A 25,905-nucleotide genomic window follows, 5' to 3' on the forward strand; every position below is an offset into this window, starting at 1 on the left:
AAAGTGCCTGCTAGCTTTCAGTGCTAAGGAAACAATTTTGTGGAGAAAGGACTGTCATTATCAGCTTCTGATTTGTGGTACCAGATCAATATTGAAATACTGTAGTATGGTCTTTCATTGCATTGTTTTTAATATAATCTTTGCAGTTAGAAAAGTAAACCTCAATAATTTATTATTTTAAAAAATCAGACTGAAATGCAAAAGATCTGTGTCAGAAACTTTCCAGCAATACATGTGTTCACAAGTGGACTCTGGCAGACTCTAAGTAAAAACAGAAAAAATTCAAGATTTGTTTAAATGTATTTTACAAATCTACTTTTATTTTATAAAGTGTTCACAGTCTCAGAATTCTTCTTTCTAGCAAAAGCCTTTTTCCTTCCTCCTTTGAGCCTTCCCACAAAATCTTTCACCAGTTAAGTGAGGAGAGGATAAACCTCTTTTTTGGAAGATGCTTCCCAAGAAAAGGTTGGTGCTCTGGACTCAGGAGAAAAACTAACAGCAACAAAAACAGAGAATATGGAAGACAGCCAGAAAACAGTGAAAAATTATTTTTAAAGTGATGCAATAGAGACCAAGGAGGAAAATCAGCATGAGGGGACATATGAATTAAATAAAGATCAATAAAAGAAATACCAAAGATAAGCTTCTAGCAACCATTCTTCAGTGATTTGAGTGTGTGAGCCCACCTGCTTCATCCCAGTCACAGTGGGTGCTCAAACTGCCTCATTCCAGCTCTTACTAAACTCCCTCTGATTAATGGCATTTTCTGCTTCCCACAGGTCCCTGTGATATCTCCCACAGGTCTGTGATCCCCATTCCTCTGCAAGTACTGTGGCCCTCAGCAAGAGTTTCTGCCCTTCACCCACAACAGAACCTGGCTTGAGGAAAGCTCAGAAGGATGTCTGATTACATTCTGGTTCTTCTCTACAAAACAAAACAAAATAAAACAAAAAACAAGCAAACAAACAAACATTAAAAAAAACCACAAAAGAAAACAAACTCAAAACCCACCAAACTCTTCAGCATAACTGACTCTGGACAAACATCTTTGCTTCCCGCTGGCTGACTTAGAGGACCTATTTATTTTTTCAGATGCCTTCTTTAAAAATTTCCTTTCTGTTCATTCGGAAATTTGCCATCTTCTCCAAAAAGGAGACAGGGCCTCAGACCATTCACTTTCTCTGTCTGTCTGCTGAGTAGATCGGCATCACTTTTTGGAATCTTAAAGAGAATCACAGTTTGTCACTCTCTTCCACACCTCCCTTCTTCCTCCTGGAATACTTCAAATAAAACTGGCAGGACAGCTATTGTAATCTCTGAATGGATTTCCTTGTGTAACTTTATTGGGCAAGAGAGAATAGAACTGGAATTAAAACAAATTCAGCTTTAGTTCAAAGCTTGAGGTTTAGATAGTCTCATAAACAGCTTGTAACATATCCCAAAATTCTTGAAAATATGAAAGTTCTCTCTTTTGGGAGAGCAAAATGAAGACACCAAATTAACTATTTAAACTATAAAACCTTAACTTAAATGTGAGAAAAAGATTATGTTTTGGATTTTTAATAGCCCAGTGGATTGGAAGACTGGTTTGCTATGGTAGACACTGTGAAAAGCCCTTTAACAATCTCATAAACGCAGACTTTCCCTCTAGCCATCATACCCTTGCTTTTGTTTATATATCTAAGCTGTGACTGCAGTAACTAACTCAGTAGAGTTTCCATGGAGACTGGAAAGTCATTTTAAACACCGATGACTTTCAGAATATAAATCTCTATTACCAGATATTGTATGAGTTGCTAGAGGCAACATTTCCTAATCATTCTTAGTTACTTCTCTATATTTTTTGTAATCTACTCACTCAAGTATGCATAGACAACAAAACTCTGAGAAGATTTTAAAAACTGAATAAGCATTTGTAGTTCAGATGAACTACCAATACTGATTTTCCTTGATCTATGAAGGAAATCTCTTTAAATTTGCTTAGAATTATAATTTTAACTTCTATGCAAAAAATTGAGTATTTATAGTTTAAAAGCTCAGAAAATATGATTTAAAAGGATGTACTAAATAAGGAGAGAGGCGAAAATTGCAAATTTCAATTTTTCCATCTAAAAATACAATGCAAAAGTTGTATTTTTTATATATCTATTTATAAAAATATCTCTCTCTATATATATATCTCTCTTATGTATATATATAATATATAATCTCCCTCTATATATATCTTTTATATATGTATCAAAGTTGTATCTATGTAATCAGTAAAATATGTATTTTGCTCAACTTTACCGCAGCTTATATAAACAATTTTAATCTATGTATTTCTTTTTCCCTTTTTTTTTTTTTAATCACAGGTGCAGGTTTCTTGTCATTGAGTCTTAATGTGTGTTTGCTGATTCTTTCCAAGCAGGCAAAACCAAAAGGACTGATGCTAAATATTACATCAAAGGAAGGCTTGCATTGCCATCCATTCTGCCTGGCTCATGTTTTGTTCTCTCCCTTTCTCCCAGAGGCCGTAACACTCAGCTCTGTTATACTGAAAGGACTAATGCTGAATATTACATCAAAGGAGGGTCTGTGTTTCCGTCCATTCTGCCTGGCTCATATTTTTCTCTCTCTTTCTCCCAGAGGCTGTAACAGTCAGTTCTGCTGCTCCCTGGCTTGTAACAAGCGAGCTGTAATACACAGGCTCCTCTCACTGACCAGCAATAGAAACTGCTAGAGTCTTGTCCTTTCTTCGAAATTGTTTTGAAGCAGAATTTCCTTTATGTTTTTCCTTTATTTTTGCTTTCTTTCGCACACTTTGGCTCTGCTAATGAACACACATATCTAAGTAAGAATTCGATGTGTTCAATTAATATGGATTTAGTACAGAGTTTTTCCCTCCAGGAACAACAGGAAAAAACAACCACCTCATGACAGATGAAGTGGTGACAGATGCTCATTTTCTCACTCAGTGTACCTTAAGATTTTAGCTTTAATATTTTTCAGATCCTGTACTGCATTAGTGTATAACTCTGAACTCCATAGAGTGTTAGTAAGATCTCTTCGCATTTTGGACAGACAAACCAATCCTTGCAAGCCTCAGCACCAAGGACACCCTGTGCCCCAGGCCCTGAAATGTATAAACAAAAGTGAATAGTGGTGGGGGGAGCAAACTGGGGGTATATGACTTCATTACCTGAAGCAATAATTGGAGAATGAACCCCTGATATGAAAATAGACCAAATTTATATCTGTCTGCAAAACTCATGTCCATTGTCCATTTTGGTGTAGCCCCTTGGGGAGGCTTTGTCTACCCTTAATATACCTGAAGGTCCTTTGTTAAATATATCTGGTTTTATCTTTTTTACTTTGTTTTGCCTCTGTCTCTAGGTAAGCTCGTTCCAGGCATTATCTAAACAGCCTCTTTTAAAAAACAAAACTGGGGATATCATGCAGATATAGAAAAACTGAAAATGTCATGCAGTTTTATCTGCCAAACTGGGCCTGAAATCAGTTTTGTCAGTATTATGGTTTTCCAAGGGAGCTGTTCTGTATGAATTGCTTTTTAATTGATCTAACATTTTCTTTTCTCTTGCTATGTACAAAGCACTGTAAATAGAGATGTATCATATGAGTGGGAGAAGGCAATTGAAGATAAAAGACATTGATTTATTTTTCTCCTTGGAGTTCTTCATGATGTGAACTTATGGCAGAGTATGTTTACTACAAGAAGAGAGATGTGAAGAGCTTAGGAATGCCTTCCCTTCTATGAACATTGGACAGGTACAATTTTTCTCATGTTTTCATGTGGGAATTGACTTTTAGTTTGATTTTTTAAAATCCCAATGGAATCAAGAAATAAGACAGGATAAAGTCACTACTGTCCTTGGTAGAGTTAAAATTAATCTGCTGTGCAGCAGTATCTGCTTTTCCACGCTTTTCTTGCTGTTTCCCAGAGTTGTGCACAGACCAACGCCTTCTACTTCCCTCCCCCCAACTTAAATAAAACCATATCCCCAACTCCAGTTAAACTATAGCTGTCAATCTCCTGCTAAAGCAATGATTTAGAGATTAAATATTTCACACATGTTATCGCTGCATTGCCACTGCCTGACCCCTTGTGATGGTCAGTCCTAAATTGCTAAACCAAGCTGTGCTGGGTCTAATCTCAGGGACGATGCATAACTTTAAAAGAATAATTTGTATGCAGAACTGAGCACTGCACTGTGATATCCAAGTATGGGTGAGACAATTTAATTTCTGTATTGGAAACACTGTTATCCCAAACTCTCCCTGAGCATCTCAGCTTGGTTGCAGGCTTCTGTGGGCTTCATTGTTTGCCAAAGGTAACAACAACAAATTCAGCCACTGAGATGGTCCTCATTTGCTTGGTGGCCAGCAGAGAGAAGGATTAAAGCCTAAAGACAGTCCCTCTTCTGGTCCCTGTGGGGAATTTGAACACCAGTTTGTGACCTTGAAGGTTCAGTTTTTATTGCCAGTTCTCACAATATCTAGATAAATTCAGGGCTTTAAAGTATGTTTTCTGCTAAAGCATATTTAATAAACATCCAAAATCTTGGTCCAAATAGTTGGCTAGTTTTTTTGTCCTATTTAAAGAGACTGTAATGCCTCTTGTATTGAGGAAAATAAGATCAAGCATCAGGTAAAAGTAAAAACTTTAATTTGGAATGAAAATATTTTTTCCCTTTCTTTTCCTTATTTTATAATGACTTTATATTCATATCCAATCAGAAATGTTTATTTGTCTTTAACATACTGTCACCTGACACTAAGAGGACAGACAAGTTCTTTTAGGGATCCTTGGCAGAATGATGATGGTACTAAGCTGTAGTTACAATTAAGGCTTTATTTTCTTAGTGTTTTCTTAATTAAAAATTTTATTATTAGCATAACACAGCACAACAAATGACATTAGGAAAGAAATTGACTTAAAAAGAAGGCTAAAACCTGCCATTATTAAGCATTCACTATAAATGCCTTGGTTTAATGGTCAATGCCTAGCAATGCTCTGATGAAAGACAACGTAAATCACCTAACTAGCATTTGGATATGCTTTGAAAAGAACCACTACCAGCAGGTCATATTGCTGTGTCACATTGCGTTTATGTTTCGATACAAGAACATTAATGGGAGTTTTTGAGCATAAGGATCAATTTCAATAAATCTTGTTGTACTCCCCCACATATAGACTGTATCTCACATAGCTAATATACTTGCACACCTGCCAAGGCTTGACACTCGAAACAGGGCATCTTGATGCACAGAGGAAAAGAGGGGAGAGGGGAGCAGAGGTAAGAAAGTTCATAAGGGAGAAGGACTCAGTTAAACTTCATACTGCCTGCAAAGTTGTACACTGCTTTACTACTGACTCACACAGTCTGGTTTTTTTTGAGATTTTGAACAAAAATTATCCAGGCTGCATGATTGAAACTGCAGTCTTAATGCTATTGAAATATCCCCACTTGCAGAAGGTAAATGCAAAATTGAAACCCCAAAGGAACAGCTCCATCAGCAAATTTTAAGCTTTAACTGTAGTACAGGGATCGTGATATTCCTCTGAAGAGTAACAGATTCAGAATATTAGAGGTCTGAAAAAAATGAATAATCTGCAGCTTCAGATGAGAGCGGAAATTGTTCAGGAACATTATTAAGTCCGTGATTGGACTTGTGTTGGCTGGCAGCAGAGCTTTCATTCGGGAATGCTGAGCAACTGTATAACTCTGTCAATAAACAGTTACAGGGAGATAAGAAGAGTGTATCAGTTACTGCTCAGCCAGTAAAAACTATTATTGTCACAAGATTGTAAGACTTTTATTATTAACAAATATAAACATTGTGGGTTAATTATAACATACCGGGTTTGTTTCTTTTACTATTGTCAGTATGTAAGTAAAAAATGGACAGATTTGCTAAATATTAAACTCAGTGTTTCATGTGCCTTCTTTAGCATACTGCTATATTTTACTATCCCTAAGTTTTTTTATCTTTCTGATAAACTCCAGCAGCTCACCACTAGCCCGTCAGAGGTATTTTCCACTTTAACCTTTTGAAAAATAAAAGCTTTATCATAGGAAAAAATAGACAAAACTGAAAATCTCATTAAGAGTACCTTAACATGATCTAATTAATGGACAGAAGTTCAGCCCAGCAGCATTCAGATACTTATCTGATCATCTGGTTTGCTTTTATCTACCTCAGTGTAATTCCCAGCCATCATATCTGAAGAAGAGCAGAAGAGCAGATGTGGTACAGATTGGAAGACACCTCCTTTAATGAACAACAGTTCTCTGAATGGCTGAGTATTTGCATTACCTCATCAAATGGACAATAATTCTCCACTGTGAAATTTCCAGTCCAACAAGGCAAGTTTATGGGGCTAGTTAAGCCAGAGCTGTCCTCTTGCCAGATGTAGGTAGCAGAAAGGCATAATTTGCCAGCTTGTCATGTTTTCCCAGATAAAATATTCTGGCCATTTTGTATCAGACAGACCTCCACATTTCTATGACTGAGGAAAAGGGTCTTAGAAAAGGTGTGATGCATCCTTCCTTACCACAGACCAGGTATAACAAGAAAAGATCAATCCTCAGAACTTCAGCCCTTATCTGCAGGGATGGCAGCTGTAGAGAAAGGTGTAGCTACTCTCATTTTAGAAGTTGCAGCCACACTTACGATGTAGCTGCCAGTCTGCAGCTGGTGCTAACAAGGAGACTGCAATGTGGTGGTAATAGTTCATGTCTGGTTATGGCCAACAGCTGCCCTAATCAACAATCATGTCAACTGATACATATAGATACAGATATATAAAAAGTTATTTAAGCCAATTAGGTCCAGTGGAAGTCAAGAGTGACTTAATCCTGAAGCATGTTGTTGAGACAAGCTCCACTGAGGAGCTACACTCACCAGTTGGTGACTGAGCAGGACCTGGGTGTGTGATTGCTGTCAGTGACTGTACGGACTGTACTGCCTGAGCTCACATTAGAGGGAAAAGAAAGACATAGTACACTCTGAGGGAGCTCTGTCACTATTTACTCCTCTTTCTTATTAGACTTCCCACTGGCAGCATTAGTAGGGTTTGATGCAGCTGAGGACAGCTGAATGGACACCCTGATACTGGGTGGCTGCCCAGAATCTAAGAAAATGTCACATTTTACAGTGAAGTAGGTTCAAGTAAGTGGTGTAAAACCTAGAGAAGCCCTTAATCCCACAACGAAACAAATGGAAGGAGCAAGTGTGAGTAAGAGCCAATAGGACCAAGGACCACGTACAAAAAATTTCCGTTCCACAAACATGTTTCTTTCTGTGGTTTAAGGGCATAAAGACAGGAATGAATGAAAAATGCCATGAAAACTTAACATCTGTCTTTCCTGATGAACTTATAATGCATTAATTAGTTTTGGACAGTAAACCCACAGAAAATGTTTTCTCATGAGGTTTGTACTTTTATGTCAACAGTTTACTATTTTCAAGACACAAACCACTTTGATAAGGATTTGCAGAAATTCTTATTTGTAATGTGCTTATTTTAATTCAAGGTTTAGTAGCAAGAAAAATATAAGTATCTTTTTCAAAGCAAGTAGTTCAGGCCAGAGTGACGCCTAATCCTAATATCAAATGTAGTCAAGAAAAGTCTTTAGAAAAACAAGTTTATGTTTGTCCTTTTCCATGGAGAGTTTTCCTAAAGCTATGCATTGGCAGTGTCAGTGATAAGAGAGGATAATACTTTATGGTATGTAAAAAACTTTGAGTCAGCAGTGCCCTTGCAGCCAGAGACATTTATTTCTGTGGAACTTCTACAGAACTCAGCATATTGAGTTGTACTAGTAGCAAAGATGGTACACAGCCTTCACCCTCTCCTTTCTACTATAAGGAACCACTGCCATTAAGGACACAACTTATGTGCACTGAACACTAAGATGAAAAGTGGCATAGCACCTCCAAGTGAAATGTATAGAGAGAAAAGGCTAGCAAATGTAGATGCTACAGGTCCTAGGATAAAACAGGAATTAATGCAAGCACTGTGACATTAGAACTGAACTAAAAATTACTCATTGAGGTGGCATTGAGCCACTCTCAACATTCACCTATTTCTCCTTCAAATTTAATTAGGAGGAATTTCTAAAGAAAATAGATCCCACTAGACCACTTTCTTGAAACATGTAGATGCTGTCTTAAAAAATCAGCTAAATGGGAAATTTTGGTTATTTGGTTATAACCTTTTTCTACTTTAAAACTCAGGCAAGCAGAAAATAATGCTCTACAACTGATTCCCATTTAAAGGAAATACATCAATTTCCAAAATCTTCATCTTCTCAGGATGACATGACCAAAGTGCATCAAGCTATTTCAAGGTACACATCTTGCAGCATTAGCTGCATTGTTGAAAGAAAAAGCCTCTTAGTAAAGGCAGATTCAGACCCTGGGGAGAGCTCCATAGAACTGCTGAGTCAAAGCATGTTTGATTTGCTCTTTTTGCTAGCAGACAGACTTTCAGCACAAATCCACTCTCTCTGAATTCTTGGCTACATATTACACGCATAGGTGCTAATAGATAAAATTACGGATACTGATTTTTTTAAATAGAAAATCTTAATAGTTGCATTGCCTAGAGAATTTTTCACAGTTGAATAGATATATGCTGACTTAGATATGGTTTCTAGAGGTACAATTATTTATCTATATCTGTAGTTAAAAAGGAGAAACATCAGTCATATTTTCAGGCAAAAAATTATTTTAATATTAAAAAAATCATCCCAACACACATTTTAAACCAAAGTCCTTTATCCAAACCTAAAATGTATCTGTAGATTCATTGTCCTGACTGCAGTGCCATTTCTAGATCAAGTCTTGAAGCTGATGTGATGTGATTTGAAGTTGGACTTGACCTGTTCTCCATGCATTTGAATAGGCACCACTGCTTAGAGAGGCACATTTATTACAGAGAAAAGCACCTTCAGCCCCAAAAGGACTTAAAAGCCCCTGCTCTCTCTGCCTGTAACTTTCAGAAAGACATAGATACCTGCACATAGCCACGCTTTCTTTTCTGCAGCATTGGTAATTGCCAGTTTTCTTTAACTTTTCTCACATTCAGAAGCAAGCTGTGCAATTACTATAAAAATTGAAGCCAGAGCTGATCAAAATTAATTATGAGCTGTGAGATGGGAGTAATGAAAAAAAGGAAGAACAGCAGAACAGCAACTGAGCTTATGACATTAAAAATACAAATAACAGGCAAATCTATGTCTCATCCTGACAAGTGAGGCACTCAGCATATCTGTCATTCCTTTCATCATGCAGATTACTTCTCAGTAGCTCTCAACACATAATACTGCAATCCTTTCCTTCTACCAAATTTCTGCAAGAGCTGTCAAGTCTTTGTAAAACTTCTAGATAAAACTGGTTAGAAAATCATATTTCATAATTAATCTATTTAAGAACTCCATAGCTTTAAAATATTTTCTTGCCTCATTTTACAGTGACTTTTCTCTTTTTAATTAGCATGAAGCCTAGTTACTTTTTACCAGGAGACAAAAAGTGCCAAACATAACAGATCTAGGAGAGTGGAAAACAAACAGGTGGGAAAATTAATAATAAGTACTCATATTTACACTTGCTATAAAAGAAGTCTTTGTGTTAGAGAGATAATACATGGCATGCCATCTGGTTTGCCTGGAGATGGGACAATGAAATTTTCAGACCACAGCTGGCCCTAGACAAGATATTATCAACCCAGTGCTAGAATAGAATCAGCCCATGGACAATGAAAAACAGGACAAAGCAAGAAAGTGCTTCATCTGGCAGGGCCTGAAAGCAGTGCCACTGGCAGTCACATCTGCAGGTTCAGATGGGAGATTGGTGTACTCCTTGATTTCCTGTTTTTGTTAAGCTTTTGCAGGAGGATCTATGAATTAACACTTTCAGCTACCACCTGCTAGGAGGTGTCTGATGCTGTTGAACAGAGCTGTAGTCACAAATGTGTAATAGCAAGTACTTATACTATGTTTCCAGCTTGTAAAACATGGGCAAAACATCCCTTTGTCATAACTCACGGAGAGCAAAGGTTCCTTCCTCTTGAAGTATCAGACTCCACTCAGGTACAGTCAATTGTCCAAAGATGGTTACTCAATCTATACTACTCATGCAAGCTTATAGATTCTCTCAAAAATGGAAGGAGTTGCTCATACATATGCTTCGTTAGAGGCATACAGATAACTTGATGGAGAAATTGTGGGACACAGTCTGGAGCTGGCCCTTTTCCCTGGAGGACTTTAAATGACTTCATCCCTGGTGCTTACATGGGAAATGTTAGTCAACCCAAGATCCCATTTCACTGCAGCAGAGTCAAGCTAAGTTTTTCAGTTAATATTTGAAGAGTGATAAATGACCAATCTCATCTTATACAGACCAAGAAAAACACCAGGTGTGGAGAGGGAAAGTGTTCCATGGGTTTGGTGACACCTTCTACCACAATGATAAGTAGAAGGGTATGAAAGAGAGAAAATTATTTTTCTTGGATGTTCTAATGCTGGGCAATAATTTCTGTTAAAAACAGGCATCACGGCATCATTACATTTTAAGTGTGAAACCTGATTCTGAGCTTGTCTGTCCTGAAAGAAGTACACACTAGAACATATCTTAAAATAAATTTTAAAAAGCCAAATAAATATACTGAATAAACCACACAACTCCAAACAAAATCCTCTTTCAAACTCAGTTGTCCCGTGGGAACTACATGCAAGAGAGCATGTGGAGCACACATGACAAATGTTATTCATATCACTCAGAAAACTGCTGAGAGGGTTTTGGATATTAAAATAATTCATAAAGGAAAAAAAATCACTGAGGGAAACTCTGTCTTTCCTTTTAAGTTAGCTTTACTTTAAAAAGATTTAAATTTTCTGGATGCTGACTGACTCGTGTGATTAAAATGATATCTCCACTTTTATGAAGACATCTGTACATTCACATAACACCAGGTAATACAAATTCCATCCACTCTAGGGGTTCTGCTATTCTGATAAAGTTCACTCATTTTAACACTTGATTCACAGGATGGACAGAACAATGTATATCCAGCTACAGATAAAAAAATTAAATTCAAAACTGACGTTCCAACATGGTATCTCATTTTTTTCCATAAAGTATGGTAACACTTTCTGGTATATTAGCAGTTAATCTCCACATTAGCATGTTTCTGGTTTTAGTAGTATCAATAATGTACATGAACTGAAATTACAGAAAACACAATGGTTACAATTAATTATATGCAAAACATTTTAAAATATTTATTGTCTTTCCTGACTGAGAAAAAACCCACCACCATGTATTCAGGTATAGGAATGCTTGAGCATTTAACTGGAAGTCTTCCAAAACAATTTACACTATCACAGCAGATAAGTGATATCATACATACTCTCTGAGTATTTATTTAATATTAATTCCAATTTTTACTTACCAATCCTGCACAGCATTGAAAGAGTCTTCATTTGTGATGTCATACATTAAAATGAAGCCCATTGCACCCCGGTAGTAAGCTGTGGTAATTGTTCTGTACCTCTCCTGGCCTGCTGTGTCCTGAAACAATAACAAAATTTTTACATTGCACATAAATTGACAACTTTTTTTTTTCTTTAACAGAAAAGCAAGAGTTATTGTACAACTCTGTAATCCTGAGAATAAGTAGAAATAGGAGAACTCTGCACTGGATCATAACAGGAGGGACATATCAACTCTGTTATGAAGGGAGAGTGGAGAGCAGCAGAAAGGCATGGCCCCCTGTCAGCCCAAATACTCTGAATCATTAGTGATTCACTTTATTCACCCTGAGAGCTGGGTAAGAACTTTCTCTTCTGATCAGCTGAACAAAACTTAGCTGAACAAAATAGCATACTTAGGACCTTCATTACAGAAAAGGATGGTTCTCAAAGCCAGGAAATATCTGGAACAAAAAGGCAATGTCTAATTGCTCTGTTCTTGTAATTTTAATCCACAGGTGCTCATGTCAGTGAGCACCAATACAGCTTTTGGCTGACCAAAAAAAAAAAAGAAAAAAGACTGTATGGCAGTGCTCTTAAAACAAGGATGATATCTGGCAAAAAAAACACGAACATTTGCTATCAGTCCCTTACCTCAACCCAGTTTTCTCCCTCATCTTAATCAACTGTCTTTACAGCAAGAAATGTAGAAATATAATTCTTATTTCTTACTCCTTGCTTTCCTTATTTCCATTAAAAACTTTCCAAGGTAGCAACTAGCTTTTAATATATTTAATGCAATATCCAGAATAGTGTTTCGTCTAGAGAAAATAAGGCTGGCAGCAGGTCTCATTAATGCTTTTATTAATATAATACAAATATTTCAAGACAGGCGGCAAGAAGATGCGACCAGACTCTTTTCAGTGGTGCCCAGTGACAGGACAAGGAACAATGGCCATAAATAAACTAAGCATGAAAAGTTTCACCTCAGCTTGATGAAGAGCTTCTTTACATTGAGGGTGGCACTGGAACAGGCTGCCCAGGGTGGTTGTGGATTCTCCCTCCCTCAGGAGATGCTCAACCCCCACCTGGATGTGTTCCTGTGTCACCTGCTCTGGGTGACCCCACACTGGCACAGGCGTTGCACAGGATGATCTCCAGGGGTCTTTCCCAACACTAAGTATTCTGTTTCTGTAATACAACCACCGATGTCTGCACTAAAATTGAGACATAACAGCAATAATTGAAATATAGGAAATGCATAACTATTTCATGTTCCAACCTATCTATTTAATATTTTAGGCCATAAATATTAATAGCATTACAGGAGACATATTTCAGTGCAATCCTGTAATTAACAGATCATCTGTGCACATTCAATTTTAACAAACTTTGAAAATTAATGTAATTATTTCCAATGTTTTTTCAATAGCTAGACAATTAAACAATTAAATCCATTTAATTTGTCTTCCTACAAAGAAGACCAATCAGTAACAAACATATTTGGTATGTTTTCTGAAATAGTTTCCAGTCTAGAAGTACTCCCTTGTGAACAAAAGAAAAATAGGTTAGGTAGGCCTCCATTTCTGCATATATATCATCTATTTCATAAACTAATAAATAATAAAAGGAGATTCTACATACAACAGAAAGACTTTTAGATTAAAAAAAAAATCCAAGGTCATCACTGAAACTAACAACATTAGGTAGAATATATGATTCCTGTTCATCCTGGATTACAGTAACTGCTGCTTTGATGTAATTTTCAGTGATACAAGATGGAAAGCTAAAGTAGTAGTTAGACTTTAGCAGGTCTCACATGAAGTTAGGTTACATCTTTGAGGGAAAGGCTAGACAGATCTAAACTGTATCTGTTTATGCTCTGAACAGCCTGAGCCTCTACCAGCTGTGGTCTGGAGCTTGGATAGCTGCTCCCAGATGTTCTGGTGTTCCTGAATATAAAGATGTGCACTAAACCTGTGCATATTTCATTTATCAAAAAAGCTTTTTTTCCCCACTTTTGTTTGTTGGTTTGTTGTTTGGGTTTGTGGGGTTTTTTGTTGTTGTTGGTTTCATTTATTTGATTTTTTTTTATTAGAGAAAACATCTGGGATGCACAGAAGCAAAATATGGCCCACAGCAAGCATTCAGCCCATCCAGGAGAGGATTTTCAAATTTTATCAGTGTCTATCTGCTTGTTTTTTAGTTAGAGACATGTTTGATTAGAATGTATGCTAGTATGAAAAGCAGGAGGCCACTCTTACCAAGGACAATTTTATTTTTGCTCTGGGTGGTTTCCACTGAAGCCCACCTGCAGATAAGAGTGAAAAGCCCTAGCAATAAAGTCATTAGTCAATGATGCTTTCTGTCCCAGACACCAACTATTTTCTGTTTAGTGGCTGCAGATAAAGATCCAAACACATACTGACTTTGGGACAGAAGATCTTTGTCTAGACCCAAGTTTGTCAGTCTGGGGAGGAACCAGGTATTTGGACTTGTTCTCAAATTCTAATTCATAATTCTAAATTCATAGCTATTGCTATGTTAATAGGATGATAAAAAAAGATTTTCTAAAGTTATATTTCAGTATACCTGACATAGATGGATGACCATTAATAAAGGGAAGTACATTAGTTCCAAATACTGATAATCACATTCTTCTTTGTATTATATTATATTCACTTCCTATGGAGAAGCAATTAAAATTTTAATAGACCTAATGCAAAATTTATGCAGTAAAGTTTTTATGATCATGTAAGAAATGAACCCAAATATAAATAACCAATGTGTCAAAACATTCATGTCCCACACATTCATAAGCATGTTCTTTGTATTCAGACAAGAATATCTTCATAACTGTCGTAAGGATAGGTCCTTTCATATGATCATCAAGGAACTTAAATACCATTTGACAGGAGAGATAGCATATTAGAAAAATAATAAACTTTAACATTAAATATTATATTTTACTACACTAATTTTGTTTATTTCAAACAGATAATATTATGTACATCTGTTTATTAGCTTTTATTCTTATGAAAGAATTAAGCAGAAAAGAATCGATGTCTAAATTTTATCATATTTCTAGTTGTACATCACAATGATTGTATCCTCAGATACTGTTATATACTTGTAGTTGAAGAAAACGTTTTCCAATTCAGGTAGGGCCACTGTCTGCTGCTATGTTTTCTTAGTCTATTTGGCAAGACCACAGAATTGGTCTAAGATGACTGTCGTCTTAGATTTAAATTCTAAAATATAACATCTCTACTTCCACTGACTGATGTTTATTTCTAAGCAAATGAAATAAAATAAGCCCGAAGAAGAATATTATTGACTGGCATTTTAAACAAGGCAGTTCATTTTTATCTTTGATGAGCAGAAAAAAAGACACATATATCATGTGGGGGACTTCTTCATTCATGTGGTTAATGTCTGGTAAAAACAGATTATTGTTCATTAAATGAGTGAAAAAGCAGAGAGGAATGAATGGGGGAGAGGGAATGCTTTATGAAAACTACCACACACAAAAGACAAAAAAAATTATTTTAGAAATCTTAGACAAAACACACACACAAACACACACACAAACACACACACAAACACACACACAAATCTCAGCAGCTACAAGAAATATTTTCAAATATTAGATTCACTTTCATAAATTCAATTTTTAATTCAGCTACAGTATTCCATTCACTTCTGGTTAGCTGATCCTATCTTTGTGGATCTTTTTAGTAGGGATCAGATTTTAATTAATAAATCACATTATTATAAGGTTTAGTGGTCACAGTACTTCAGAAATTGTCCATACAATTGTGCATTGTATACAGCACATTAGCTAATAGCCCACAGTCTTGATTATTTGGAAGACTCTGATACTTGCACAGATTTTCTTTTCATGTTTTGATGCCTCTAGTGTGCTTTGTTGGGCTTCTTTTCTTAATTGATTTTTTAATGTATAATAGAAATTAGTCATCTGCAAATATTTTTGTGCTCCAGATCCCAATATGTTTGATTTCATATCTAAAAAATTCATTGTGTTTTGTGAGTGATTCAGTAGCTAAAAGGACCAGTAAAAGTCTTGAACTGGGCACATACATCTGTAGAAGGGAAAGAAGAACGGTTGAGGTATAGATTGAAAGTAAAATATCTGGTTCTGCCTCTTAATGAAGATAGCAATCTGGTATGCTTTTGGCCAACTCTCCTTTCATTCTTCCTGATCATATATGTATCAAATATGATAGGCAGACAAATAATTCCATATTACCTTAGCTCTTCATTTGAGTTAAACTGAAAGCTGGGGAATTTGACATACAATAAAACAATAAGCAAAGATCTGTTGTTTATACAGTAACTACATGAATCAATGTTTGTCCTGTGCTCCTCTCTTTAATAATGCCATGATTCTGATGGTTACTGTGGAACTGCTATATAATTGGAGGCTTTATTGTATGGGGAATGCACCAGCTGCTGACAACAATGTTCCCAGAGGAATGGAGAGATATCATGCAATAGCCATCTGTGAAAGTAGAAACACTTGAGGAGAGGAAGCTGGCTGACTCAAGAGGAAATCATATGTTTCACATGAAGTTAAGAGTTTAGGGTGCTGGAAAATCTCAAAATACAAATGAAGGTTCTGATAGTAATCCTGGATATTGTATATCTTACTTGGAAAGTACAGCTATCTAGCTCAACAGAAGTAAACCCCTCCTACTGTCAAGTGCTGCTAAGCTAGATTTCATCAAGAATGTTCCATACCAGCTTAGACTACACCAGTGTTTTTGCAATGGGTTAAATCAGACACTTGAATTCATCTGCTGTGTGCTCTCCCTCTCACCCTCACCTAGCACTGCACCACTGACAGAAGCAATACTTTATGCAAATAACTTGCAAGGGGAGTTGCTCATTATTAACATTGGCAGTTCTGAAGGTGGAAACAAACAGCATTTGGCAGCAAGAACTTTTAATGAGCCTGTCATAAGAGTTCAGCCTGCAAAACACAAATTTATTTTTTAGCATGCTTAAGTGATTCTGTGCTTCTGCATTTCTGTTCTGTATGCCAAACATACAAATATCTTATTTAGATCCCCTTTCTCACTACGAGTTTTACTCATATCATAATACAGCTTGTTCTATGTGCCATAAACCTGGCAAGAGTAGAGAAGGATTTCTTGGGTGGTGTTTATACCTCTGCTTCACATCCACACCATTTTAAGGCAAGGCAAACAGAAATATAAAATTAGAAATGTGAGTTGGGTGAACTCTCAATTTGCAGGCCAAATTTTTCTTATTCAAATTACTCTTAGCAGGTAAAGAAAACTGGCACAGTAATCAAGAACTTCAGCTCCCCAACAAGTTTCATTTTTCTTTCCTGCTGTTGCTACCTTAAGGTGATTTATACACTCAATCAAAGAGATTATGTAGTTCTCTAATTTTTCTGACCTCTCCTTAGGTATTTCTGGAGTCTCAGGAAAAAAAAAGGATAAAAATAAAAGTACGACAAACCATAACCCCTCCCAACCAGCCAGCCAAACAACCAAAAACCACCAAAAAAACCCACAAAAACCAAACATTCACCCCACCTCAGAATCAACTAAAGAAAAAAAAAATTCACCCCAAAAAAACCCCACCAAACAAACAAACTCCAAAAAATAAAAACAGACAAAAAACCAATCAACAATCAAAGAAGTTATTCGAGGAGGAATAAAAGAGGATCTCTGCAAAAATCCTATTGAGATAACACCCAGGAAGAGCAGCTGTGGGTTTATAAGAGAAGAAACTGGACAGGGCACAGAGAAAGAGGACAGGGAGAAAAGCTGCTGGAGCAGGAGGAGCTGATTATCCCGGGAGCACTGTTTCTCAACAAACAGCACTTCAGAAAGTGTTAGGCACATAGAAATACAGACAGATGAGCACTTACAACAGGGAAAGGAAAACACAGTTCAAAACACTTATTTTAGCTAAGGTACAATAAAAAAGATGTAACACAGTGTATTGCCAATTCAGTCTTTGCTTATGTACCTATTCTCTGTCAGCAGCTCTTTCCAAATTTCTCATGGTTTTTGTTTCCCTGGAAGTCTGCCTTTTATATTCATATGTGTATATATATATATACACACGTATTTATACTTGTATAAATATATGACTGTATCTGTGAATGCACACATGTGTTTGTAGAAATATATATAGGCATTTGGAGCTTGAAAAGCCAGCGACTGAGCTTGCCAATACATAAGGTATTGTCTGCAAACCTTATGTGCTAACCCTTATAACTCGCCTCAAATTCAGAGCTGACAGTTCCTTCCTCAAACAGGAGGGATGCAGGAACATGGCAGGGCTAGCTGGAAATATCTGGGATCAGAGCAGTGGGGAGAGATATTATTCCAATGTGCCTGGCAAAAAGGGGCCTGGGGGGCCTGTCCTGGCAGGACAATGGTACAGCAGAGCCTGCACTGAGACACGGGCTCCTAGAAAGGAGGAACGCCCTCCTAGAAGAGCTGGCACTGGAAAAGTATTTTACTTTCTCTCTCTCCATCTATGGAGCTGCTCATTGCACCTGAAATTAATATAATTTTAAATTTACCGCTTTTCTCCTTTCCTGTTCATTCTTCTCCTTTATTTTTAAGATTCACATAATACGTCCATTCTCTCCACATCAGCTATCATGCCTTCCTGACACACAAAAGTGAGGAAAGCAGTGTAGCACTGTCTCCTTTCTAGCCCAGTGGAACTTGACCTCAGCTGCCATCAGTTCTGGCCTCAATTTTTGAACCCAGCTGCCATTTCAGCACATGTCCCCCTCTTTTCCCACCACAGGCTGCAGCTTTATCCTGTCTTCACTTTGACTGCCATCTGTCCTAATTTGCTGGATGTGAGGATTAATTCCTCCGGTCCTTCTTCCCCATCTTTGGACATGCACTGGATCAGTAGAACTTGGCATTATCCATAAAAGTAAAACAAATTAAAATGCTCCTTTATATTTTTACCAAAGTTCCTTTTAAGTTTTAAGAAGAATTTCTTTTTGGAAAGGCTCAGGTTTTGCTTTCAAGATCTTTTTTTTTTTGTATTTTATGACAAGTGTTACAAAATCAAGGGTTATATACTACTATCAAAACCACACAGTGGAAATAATGACCTTATAAAATCTAATTTTCACTTCATGTAGTATTGCAAATATATTTTAGGAGTCACATTAAAAGGTAAATGGATATTGAAATGCAGTTTGTCATCACATCTACAGAAAAAAAAAAGAGATAACTTCCTATTTATATTATTTTGAAACACTTGTAAATCAAAATGTAAAAATTTCCTCACCTTTTCCAGTAAAATAATGAAGCAACAGAGACCCATTCTGAAACAAAATTGTTTTATACAATCAAAACCAACAAAGCTATAACAACTATCTTTGTCTTACAGGCAGGTATTACCATTTGGGAAGCAGCACATGAAAAAAATGTGATATTCTTCGTTTTGTCATGCTTTGTTTTTTAAAACTACTGCTCCCAATCCTGATATTGTATAAGAACAGCAATGGCTTTTTTCTTATTTTTAATTTTTATATTCTGATACCAAAAATATGTCCTGGTGCATAGTGAGAAAAAAACCAACAAGACTTTTCATATAAACTGAAATTAATGTATTATCAATAAAATTTTTACTAAGCCCAAAATAATTTCAGAATACTGAAATTGCACTGAATTTTGGAAAGGCCTAAGCTGATCAGAACAACCTCCATTTCAATGAAAAGAAGAAGAAATATAAGATCTCTGATAACATTACCAGGAACAGTAATCTTAAAAACCTCATACTTAACTACAGACAACCTTCAGACTTTAGAGAAAGTGTTCTTAAACTCCAGGAGTGTATGTGGTAACTTGGACACTAATCAGTGGCTGTCACACTTACAGTGGGATGGGTATGGCTGGAAAGGTCATTCCTAATGCCCTGAGACCTATGCCTATTCCTATTAGAAAAATAAGTAGAGCTCTTTCATCCACAGATTAAACATACAGAGGCATAGATGCCTTTCATTTAGCAGTGAGCAGAAAAAATTACTGATCTATATTAGAAGTTAACAGCCTTAGAGGCAAGTTGACTACTATCATATAAAAACAATGTTGAGGGATATTGGAATGCCAGAGTATATTGCTCTTCCCATTTCTATACTTTGATATATACTTAAAAATCTTTTTGATTAACTGCTTTTCTCTAGAACTTTTTATTCACAAAATAATAACCTTTCATCTTTCTCTTCCCCTTGTTATTCATTCCTATTCTGCATCTTTAACAGCTTTCTCTATTAATATTCATTATTCATATTTAATTAACTTACCCTTATTATTCAGGATGAATTGGGATCCACTGCAAAATGTTTGACCAGCCATTTTGATAACAGTTCTATGTTAGTGGCTCATTGCACTGAACAAAGTTCCATAATTGCTCCATCATATTATAATATTATGCAAATCTTCGTCCACTGATTAGCTAACAGCACCACTTGACTATTGAAAGCTAAGAAAATAACTCTTTCCTCATTGCAACAGTGAGCTTAGCACATTTTGTTCTGGATGTTTTTTAGAAGCACTGTCTTATAACACTCCAACTCTAAGAGAAAAATGACCTCATAGTAGAAAGGACATTTTAAAACCATAAACCAAGCCCTCTTGCCAGAAACTCTCTCCCCACCTCTACTTTTTCTTGTGATAAACCTCTGTGTTTAAATCTACAGTGAAGTTTCTCTCATTGGGAACAAATTACAGAAACATTCCTATTAAATATTAATAACCTTCCAAACCTCCCCAGGAGTAAATGAATGCACTTCTAGTCAGAATATTAAGTTTAAAAACATGTTTAAAGGCTCACTGGAATTACTATGAACTTGTACTTTTACCATATTTTCTTTAAATTTAAAATCTATAAAATGGAAAGGAGACAAATTGCAACACAGAACTAGACACATTTTACCCACTTTAATTCTATAAATGCATTATTTATTGAAGGGTTCAGGCATGGCAGAAGTCCAATCCATCCAGAACTTATATAAGGGCTAGTAAAAGGCAGAACTTTGTGCTTTGGAATAAAAATACTGTGCTACAGTGCTAGAGTGCTACAACGGCTTCTTTCTACCTTGAGAACAAAATGCTGCTTTAGAGCTGTCTGGAAGATTTCTAGTAGGAGGATCTATAGGTAACTTCTGTATGTTCTGTGTCTGTGGCACCATTGTTTCCTGGGGAAAGCATAAAGATATGAAAGGAAATTCTGGAAGTTCTTTGTTTATCAGACCTTAGGCAGGTATTTTATATTCTAAGGCTCAGCTGAAAAAGCACTTATTATTTTCTGGACAATCTCACCAGTGATGCATCCAAAGCACAGAATGCACCACTCTCTGTCCACCAGCAACACAGTTCCTTCATGTATTTCCTGGGACTATTCCCTCCACTGACACAGAGCTATTGAGAGGTATATTTTCAGGACACTCTCCACCAACCTCTCCCACTTATGAATCCTTTGTTTTCCAAAAGTATGTTATGCCTTTATTACTGCAAAGGAGTTCACCACAGCTCTCAGATAGTTATTGACACAAACATGATTTAAGAAAGACCATGAATCTGGATCCAAGTCTTTTAGACTTGGAATGACTACTCTAGTTCTTTCAAAGCCAATCTTTAATTACCAAATCTTTCAAGATGCTGGAAAACATTTTTTCCTTATCCTTAATTATTTTGGTTTCCTTGTGCTAGAATTAAGAGGACACATTTGCTATAATATAAAGATACCTTTGTTATCAATATGCTGCTAGAATTATCTACACGTAAGATTTATCTACCAATTTGGGGAAACTCTAAATTGGATCGAAGTCACAAAAAAAAGTCTCATCAAAGCAAGATGGAACTCTTAGATACAATATAAGCACTCCTAAAATCTCTTCACTAAGGAAAGAAAGTTTAAAGATGCCAAATAGATCCAACAATTTAATCTACTACATTATGTGAGAGTGGGGTTTTGTCCAAAAATATATAATTTTCATCCAAAACAAAAGGACATTTTGTCCTTTTGCTTGTCAATAAATACTTCTGAACTATGGTTGCATATCAAAAGGTCACGCTTAGAACACTTCTCTATTGTCCTGGTATTTGGTGAGAGACATGTAATTGAAGAGAGCACAGGTTTTTCTCACAAGAAAATAGTTATTTAGCATGAAAATGTGTCAGCAGCTGACACTGTTTAATGCACACCCACCAATCATATCTGTTATTTTGTTATGGTTTAAAACAGTAAATTATTAAAGAGTGAGTTATAAAAAGAAGTTAAATACATCAGGTGTGAATAATCTATGAATCTTGAATTATTTCAAGAAAAGTGCCCTTATATTTGCATTCTCTTTGTAGGGAATTCTGCCATAAAGTGGCGTAATTAAATCAGATATCATCTAAATTGCTGTTTAATTTGGCCCTTGGTCTCTCTTCTTCTTTTAGGTCAGACTGTTTGAGAGCTGTGTGCCTAGGATATGCATAAGCATATTTAGCAATTCTAATGACTTTGTAATTTTAAAATCAAACTTTGGAGAAAAAACCACAATCTTTCCAGAAAGTGTAACTGCCAAGCCAGGGAAGGGAAGGGAAGGGAAGGGAAGGGAAGGGAAGGGAAGGGAAGGGAAGGGAAGGGAAGGGAAGGGAAGGGAAGGGAAGGGAAGGGAAGGGAAGGGAAGGGAAGGGAAGGGAAGGGAAGGGAAGGGAAGGGGAAAAGGCAGAGGCAAAGGCAAAAGGAATTTCATTTGGAAGGGATGGACCCAAGAAAATTTCAGTTGGAAGAAACTGTACAACTGTCTGAGCACCTCAGGCCTGTCCAAAAGCTACAGCATGATCTAATGAGCATTGTCCAAATGACTCTTAAACACTGACAGGTTTGGGGGTATGGACCTCATCTCTAGGAGAGAAAGAAATATTATTCAAGAGTTTCTTCAATAAAGTGAGCAATAAGTGAAGCAAATAAAAGGTATCAAAGGTGAAGTTTATTAACTAGGGAATTTTCCTCCTATATTTATATTTCAAAAAGCACCAGGCAAACAAAACAGCAGCAAGACCTCTACACTTCAAGAAAGAGCCTTTGAAGTTTTAGAAGTGTCCATGGAACCTGGCAAGAGAATATGGACTGATTCTTAACAGAAAAGTATGTCACAAACTTTATAAATGCATAGGTAGGCTGATGCACTTTGATAAAGAGACGTTTCCAAAAGTCTTGATGAAGAGAAGTAATTTTTATAAGGAATTCAAGCTTCAGATGCTTTGCTGGATGATGACTAGAACAGTAATCACATTCTGGATTAGTTAATCACAAATATTAGATGAGCTAACATTACTCCTTGGACTTCTAAGAAAATCTAATTTTTTAGGCATAGGTAAAGAAACAGAGGTGATGGTTAACAAAATTTGACAAACTAATATTTTACATTTAGAATTTCAGAAAAAAAATGTGAAGCTCCTAATTATTTCTCATTTAAATGTGATTAACATCTTTACTTTTTACATATGAGTAACAGTTTGCTGTAACTCACAGACAGTAAATAATAAGATTTATTATTATTATGAAATGAAATGAAATGAAATGAAACGAAATAAAAAAGATAATATAAAAAGTTCATTATTTTACTGCTAAATTAACTGAAGAAATAATACTAGCAGTTGGGATTATTGATGCAAGGTTATTTCACTGGAAAATGTTGGACTACTCAAATCAACTTTTGCTGAAGTTTATGTTTGTGTGAAAGATTTCATTACAGCAGGTAATTGGATCAAAGTGCATTAAGGAATTACTGGCCAAAATCTTAAAAAAACTCCCTCTAGAAATATGTCAAAGGCTGTAGAGATCTAGGGAGTGGAAGAATCATAAAAACAATTCCTGAAAGACATTCTGGGACATGGAAAACATGCCTGTTGCTGTCTGTTTTGGGTTCACATTTACAGGCTTATAAATCACAACATCCACAAAGGCCTGAGATGTCCTGCCACTTTACACCTGAGAATTTATGCAATTATTTTGATGACTCACTTCTAATGCGTCATCCAAAAATCACAGATCCTTTTAGAATCCAAGCAGATAGATCTCTCAGTTTTCTGAGGAGCTCACAGTGTTTTTAATTTCACAGTACAAATTTTATCTTCCCTTGCCTTATTTTTTAAGCAAGTGAAACAGTTAATTATGAGATCAATTAACATGAAATTTTCAAGCAGAACACAATCAGAGAAAAATGTCTCCTTGCTTTTGTAAATACATAGTAGCACTGTATCCATCTTAATTTTATTTTTGGTAACAAAATGTATATTTAAAGACAGAAAAACTGGATCCTTAATTGTAAATTAATCAACCATTTAAAAAAATCCAAAACCATTTATGCTGATATAAGTAAAGGGGTAGAATCCTATTCATCCTGAAACTGCAATGTCATCATAAGAGCTCAAATCAAATACCATATCAAAACAATGAAGAAATCTAGACTTGTCAGGGTAGAAGGGCCTGAGTGAAATGCATAATTCCTTCCTAAATATTATATAATTCTTTTATTTATTAGCAGCAGAATGATTGCCACAGTTTATTTGAAGTTTTGAATGCAAATATTTCAATAAAATGAAATGTGCTGATATAAATAATTTCTAGAGGTAGGATTTAGATCATATATGATGAACTATAATTAGTGTTATTCTTCTGCTGAGATTCTTGAACGACAGGTGTTCTTTCAGAAATCAGAATTATTCTGTCTTAATGCATCATAAAGGAATAGCAAATTACTGTCTAATGGAAGCAGAAAAATGACCAGCTGTGAAATCTGTAGCAAGTGTAATTATAATCAGAGCTACATTAAAGCACTAGCTACTTCAAAACCAGACATTGGGCTTATATACAGTCAAAGAACAGTCTAAAAGCAAATTGAGTGTAAATAACTTTCAAGGGGTTTTGCTGCCTACAGTGCACCACTGAATACATTGAAGTAGTGGATGTCTGATCACAAGAATCCTACTTTAATTTATACACTGTGATATTTGTTCTGTAATTTAAAATATCAGTAAAATTAAGAGACGGCTTCCTAAAAACCACCATATTCTACTACATCTCTATCCCATTCCTTCCCAGGAAAAACTCATAATAGTGGTTTTAGATTAGTAGTAGGAGGAGTAGTAATAGTAGAGTTTCCTAATTTGTCAAAAATATAGTCCCAAATGTGAGTGCTCCTGTGTACATACAGTAATTCATAAGTATATATAAGTATAATATGACCATATGTATATAACACAAATAATAAATATTCACTATTCTTATCGTGATATAAAGAGGTGTGTTTTTTTGTAAACCTGCCCTATATATTATGCCTTTATGCTAGGGAAGAAGAAAGCAAATTTTTCACATTGCAAATTTGTGTCTACAGTCCAAGAATTCTTACTGATGTCCTCAAAGCATGAAGAGAAGGAAATACACTTCTCCATAATTGTTTATTTATACATTTACATTTCATCAATTATAAACAAAGAGAGGAATTACCTAACAGAAGAGCTAAATTCAGAAGTGTGAATCAGATCTGCAAGCATACTAAGACATTGGAATTATTTTGGATTCATATATTATTTACCAATATTTATTTAAGTGTAAATGGTAACAAATTAAATTACTCTTTTTCAAATACAGATTAGACTAAAAATATTTGAAAAGCCATGCCAATAAATCCCCTGATAGAGCAGCTTTTAAGTACCCAGCAGAGAACAAAAAAAAGGTTCCTTAACAATGCCTCTCCAGGCTTCTTTCATTCCAAAAGACACCTTTTTGGGTGGATTTGTATTTTTCCTTGATGCAAACTGTGCCTTTGCCATAACCTGAATAGAAAGCCCAACAATCTGTTCACTGATTCTAGTACTGACCAGCATATTAACTGGAAATTGCATTTATAGACATTAAGCCACGTGTTCTTTGATCCTAGATAAAAACTGGAATGTTTTTCTACCCTGATTTGATTAAATTGTGGGACATGTTATTTCATTGTGCAGACATAACTGAATTATCATCCATCAGCTGACAAAATGCTTCTGTGACTGAAAAGGCAGACTGACAGCCAAAGGGGAGGCTTGAATAAAGATCAAAGTGAGAACTGATCCCAGAAAGGAGGGTTGGGGCTTTTCCCTAACATATAGTTTCTAGTATACTGTGATGGGAAAAAAAGTCTGCTCATTTCACATGTAAGCATGCTCAAAGATTGCTGCTTTGAAGATAATTTGCCAGGGTTGTTTATTAGGAGTCTCCACACAGTCTCCCAGGGGTCTCTGTTTCAGCCCACAGCACACAGCTCAAACAGAAGTTATTAATTTTCCTAAACCAAACTGCTTTGGATTTCACAATCACATTTATGGATGAGCAGGGGCAACAAATGAATATGAGGAGC

General features: G+C 36.0%; 1 protein-coding gene across 1 annotated transcript in view; it reads right to left on the reverse strand.

Moving 5' to 3' along the window:
- RAB3C (RAB3C, member RAS oncogene family) overlaps positions 1-25,905 on the reverse strand; it is a 128,886-nt gene that overhangs the window by 60,558 nt on the left and 42,423 nt on the right. Inside the window, exon 3 of the mRNA XM_071425366.1 lies at positions 11,459-11,577. Within this exon, the coding sequence (XP_071281467.1) occupies positions 11,459-11,577 (119 nt within the window). The remainder of the gene's footprint in view (positions 1-11,458; positions 11,578-25,905) is intronic.

This window comes from Agelaius tricolor, unplaced genomic scaffold (assembly GCF_023055355.1).
Source record: "Agelaius tricolor isolate 1412-34295 unplaced genomic scaffold, bAgeTri1.0.p SCAF_4, whole genome shotgun sequence".
Lineage (NCBI taxonomy): Eukaryota > Metazoa > Chordata > Aves > Passeriformes > Icteridae > Agelaius > Agelaius tricolor.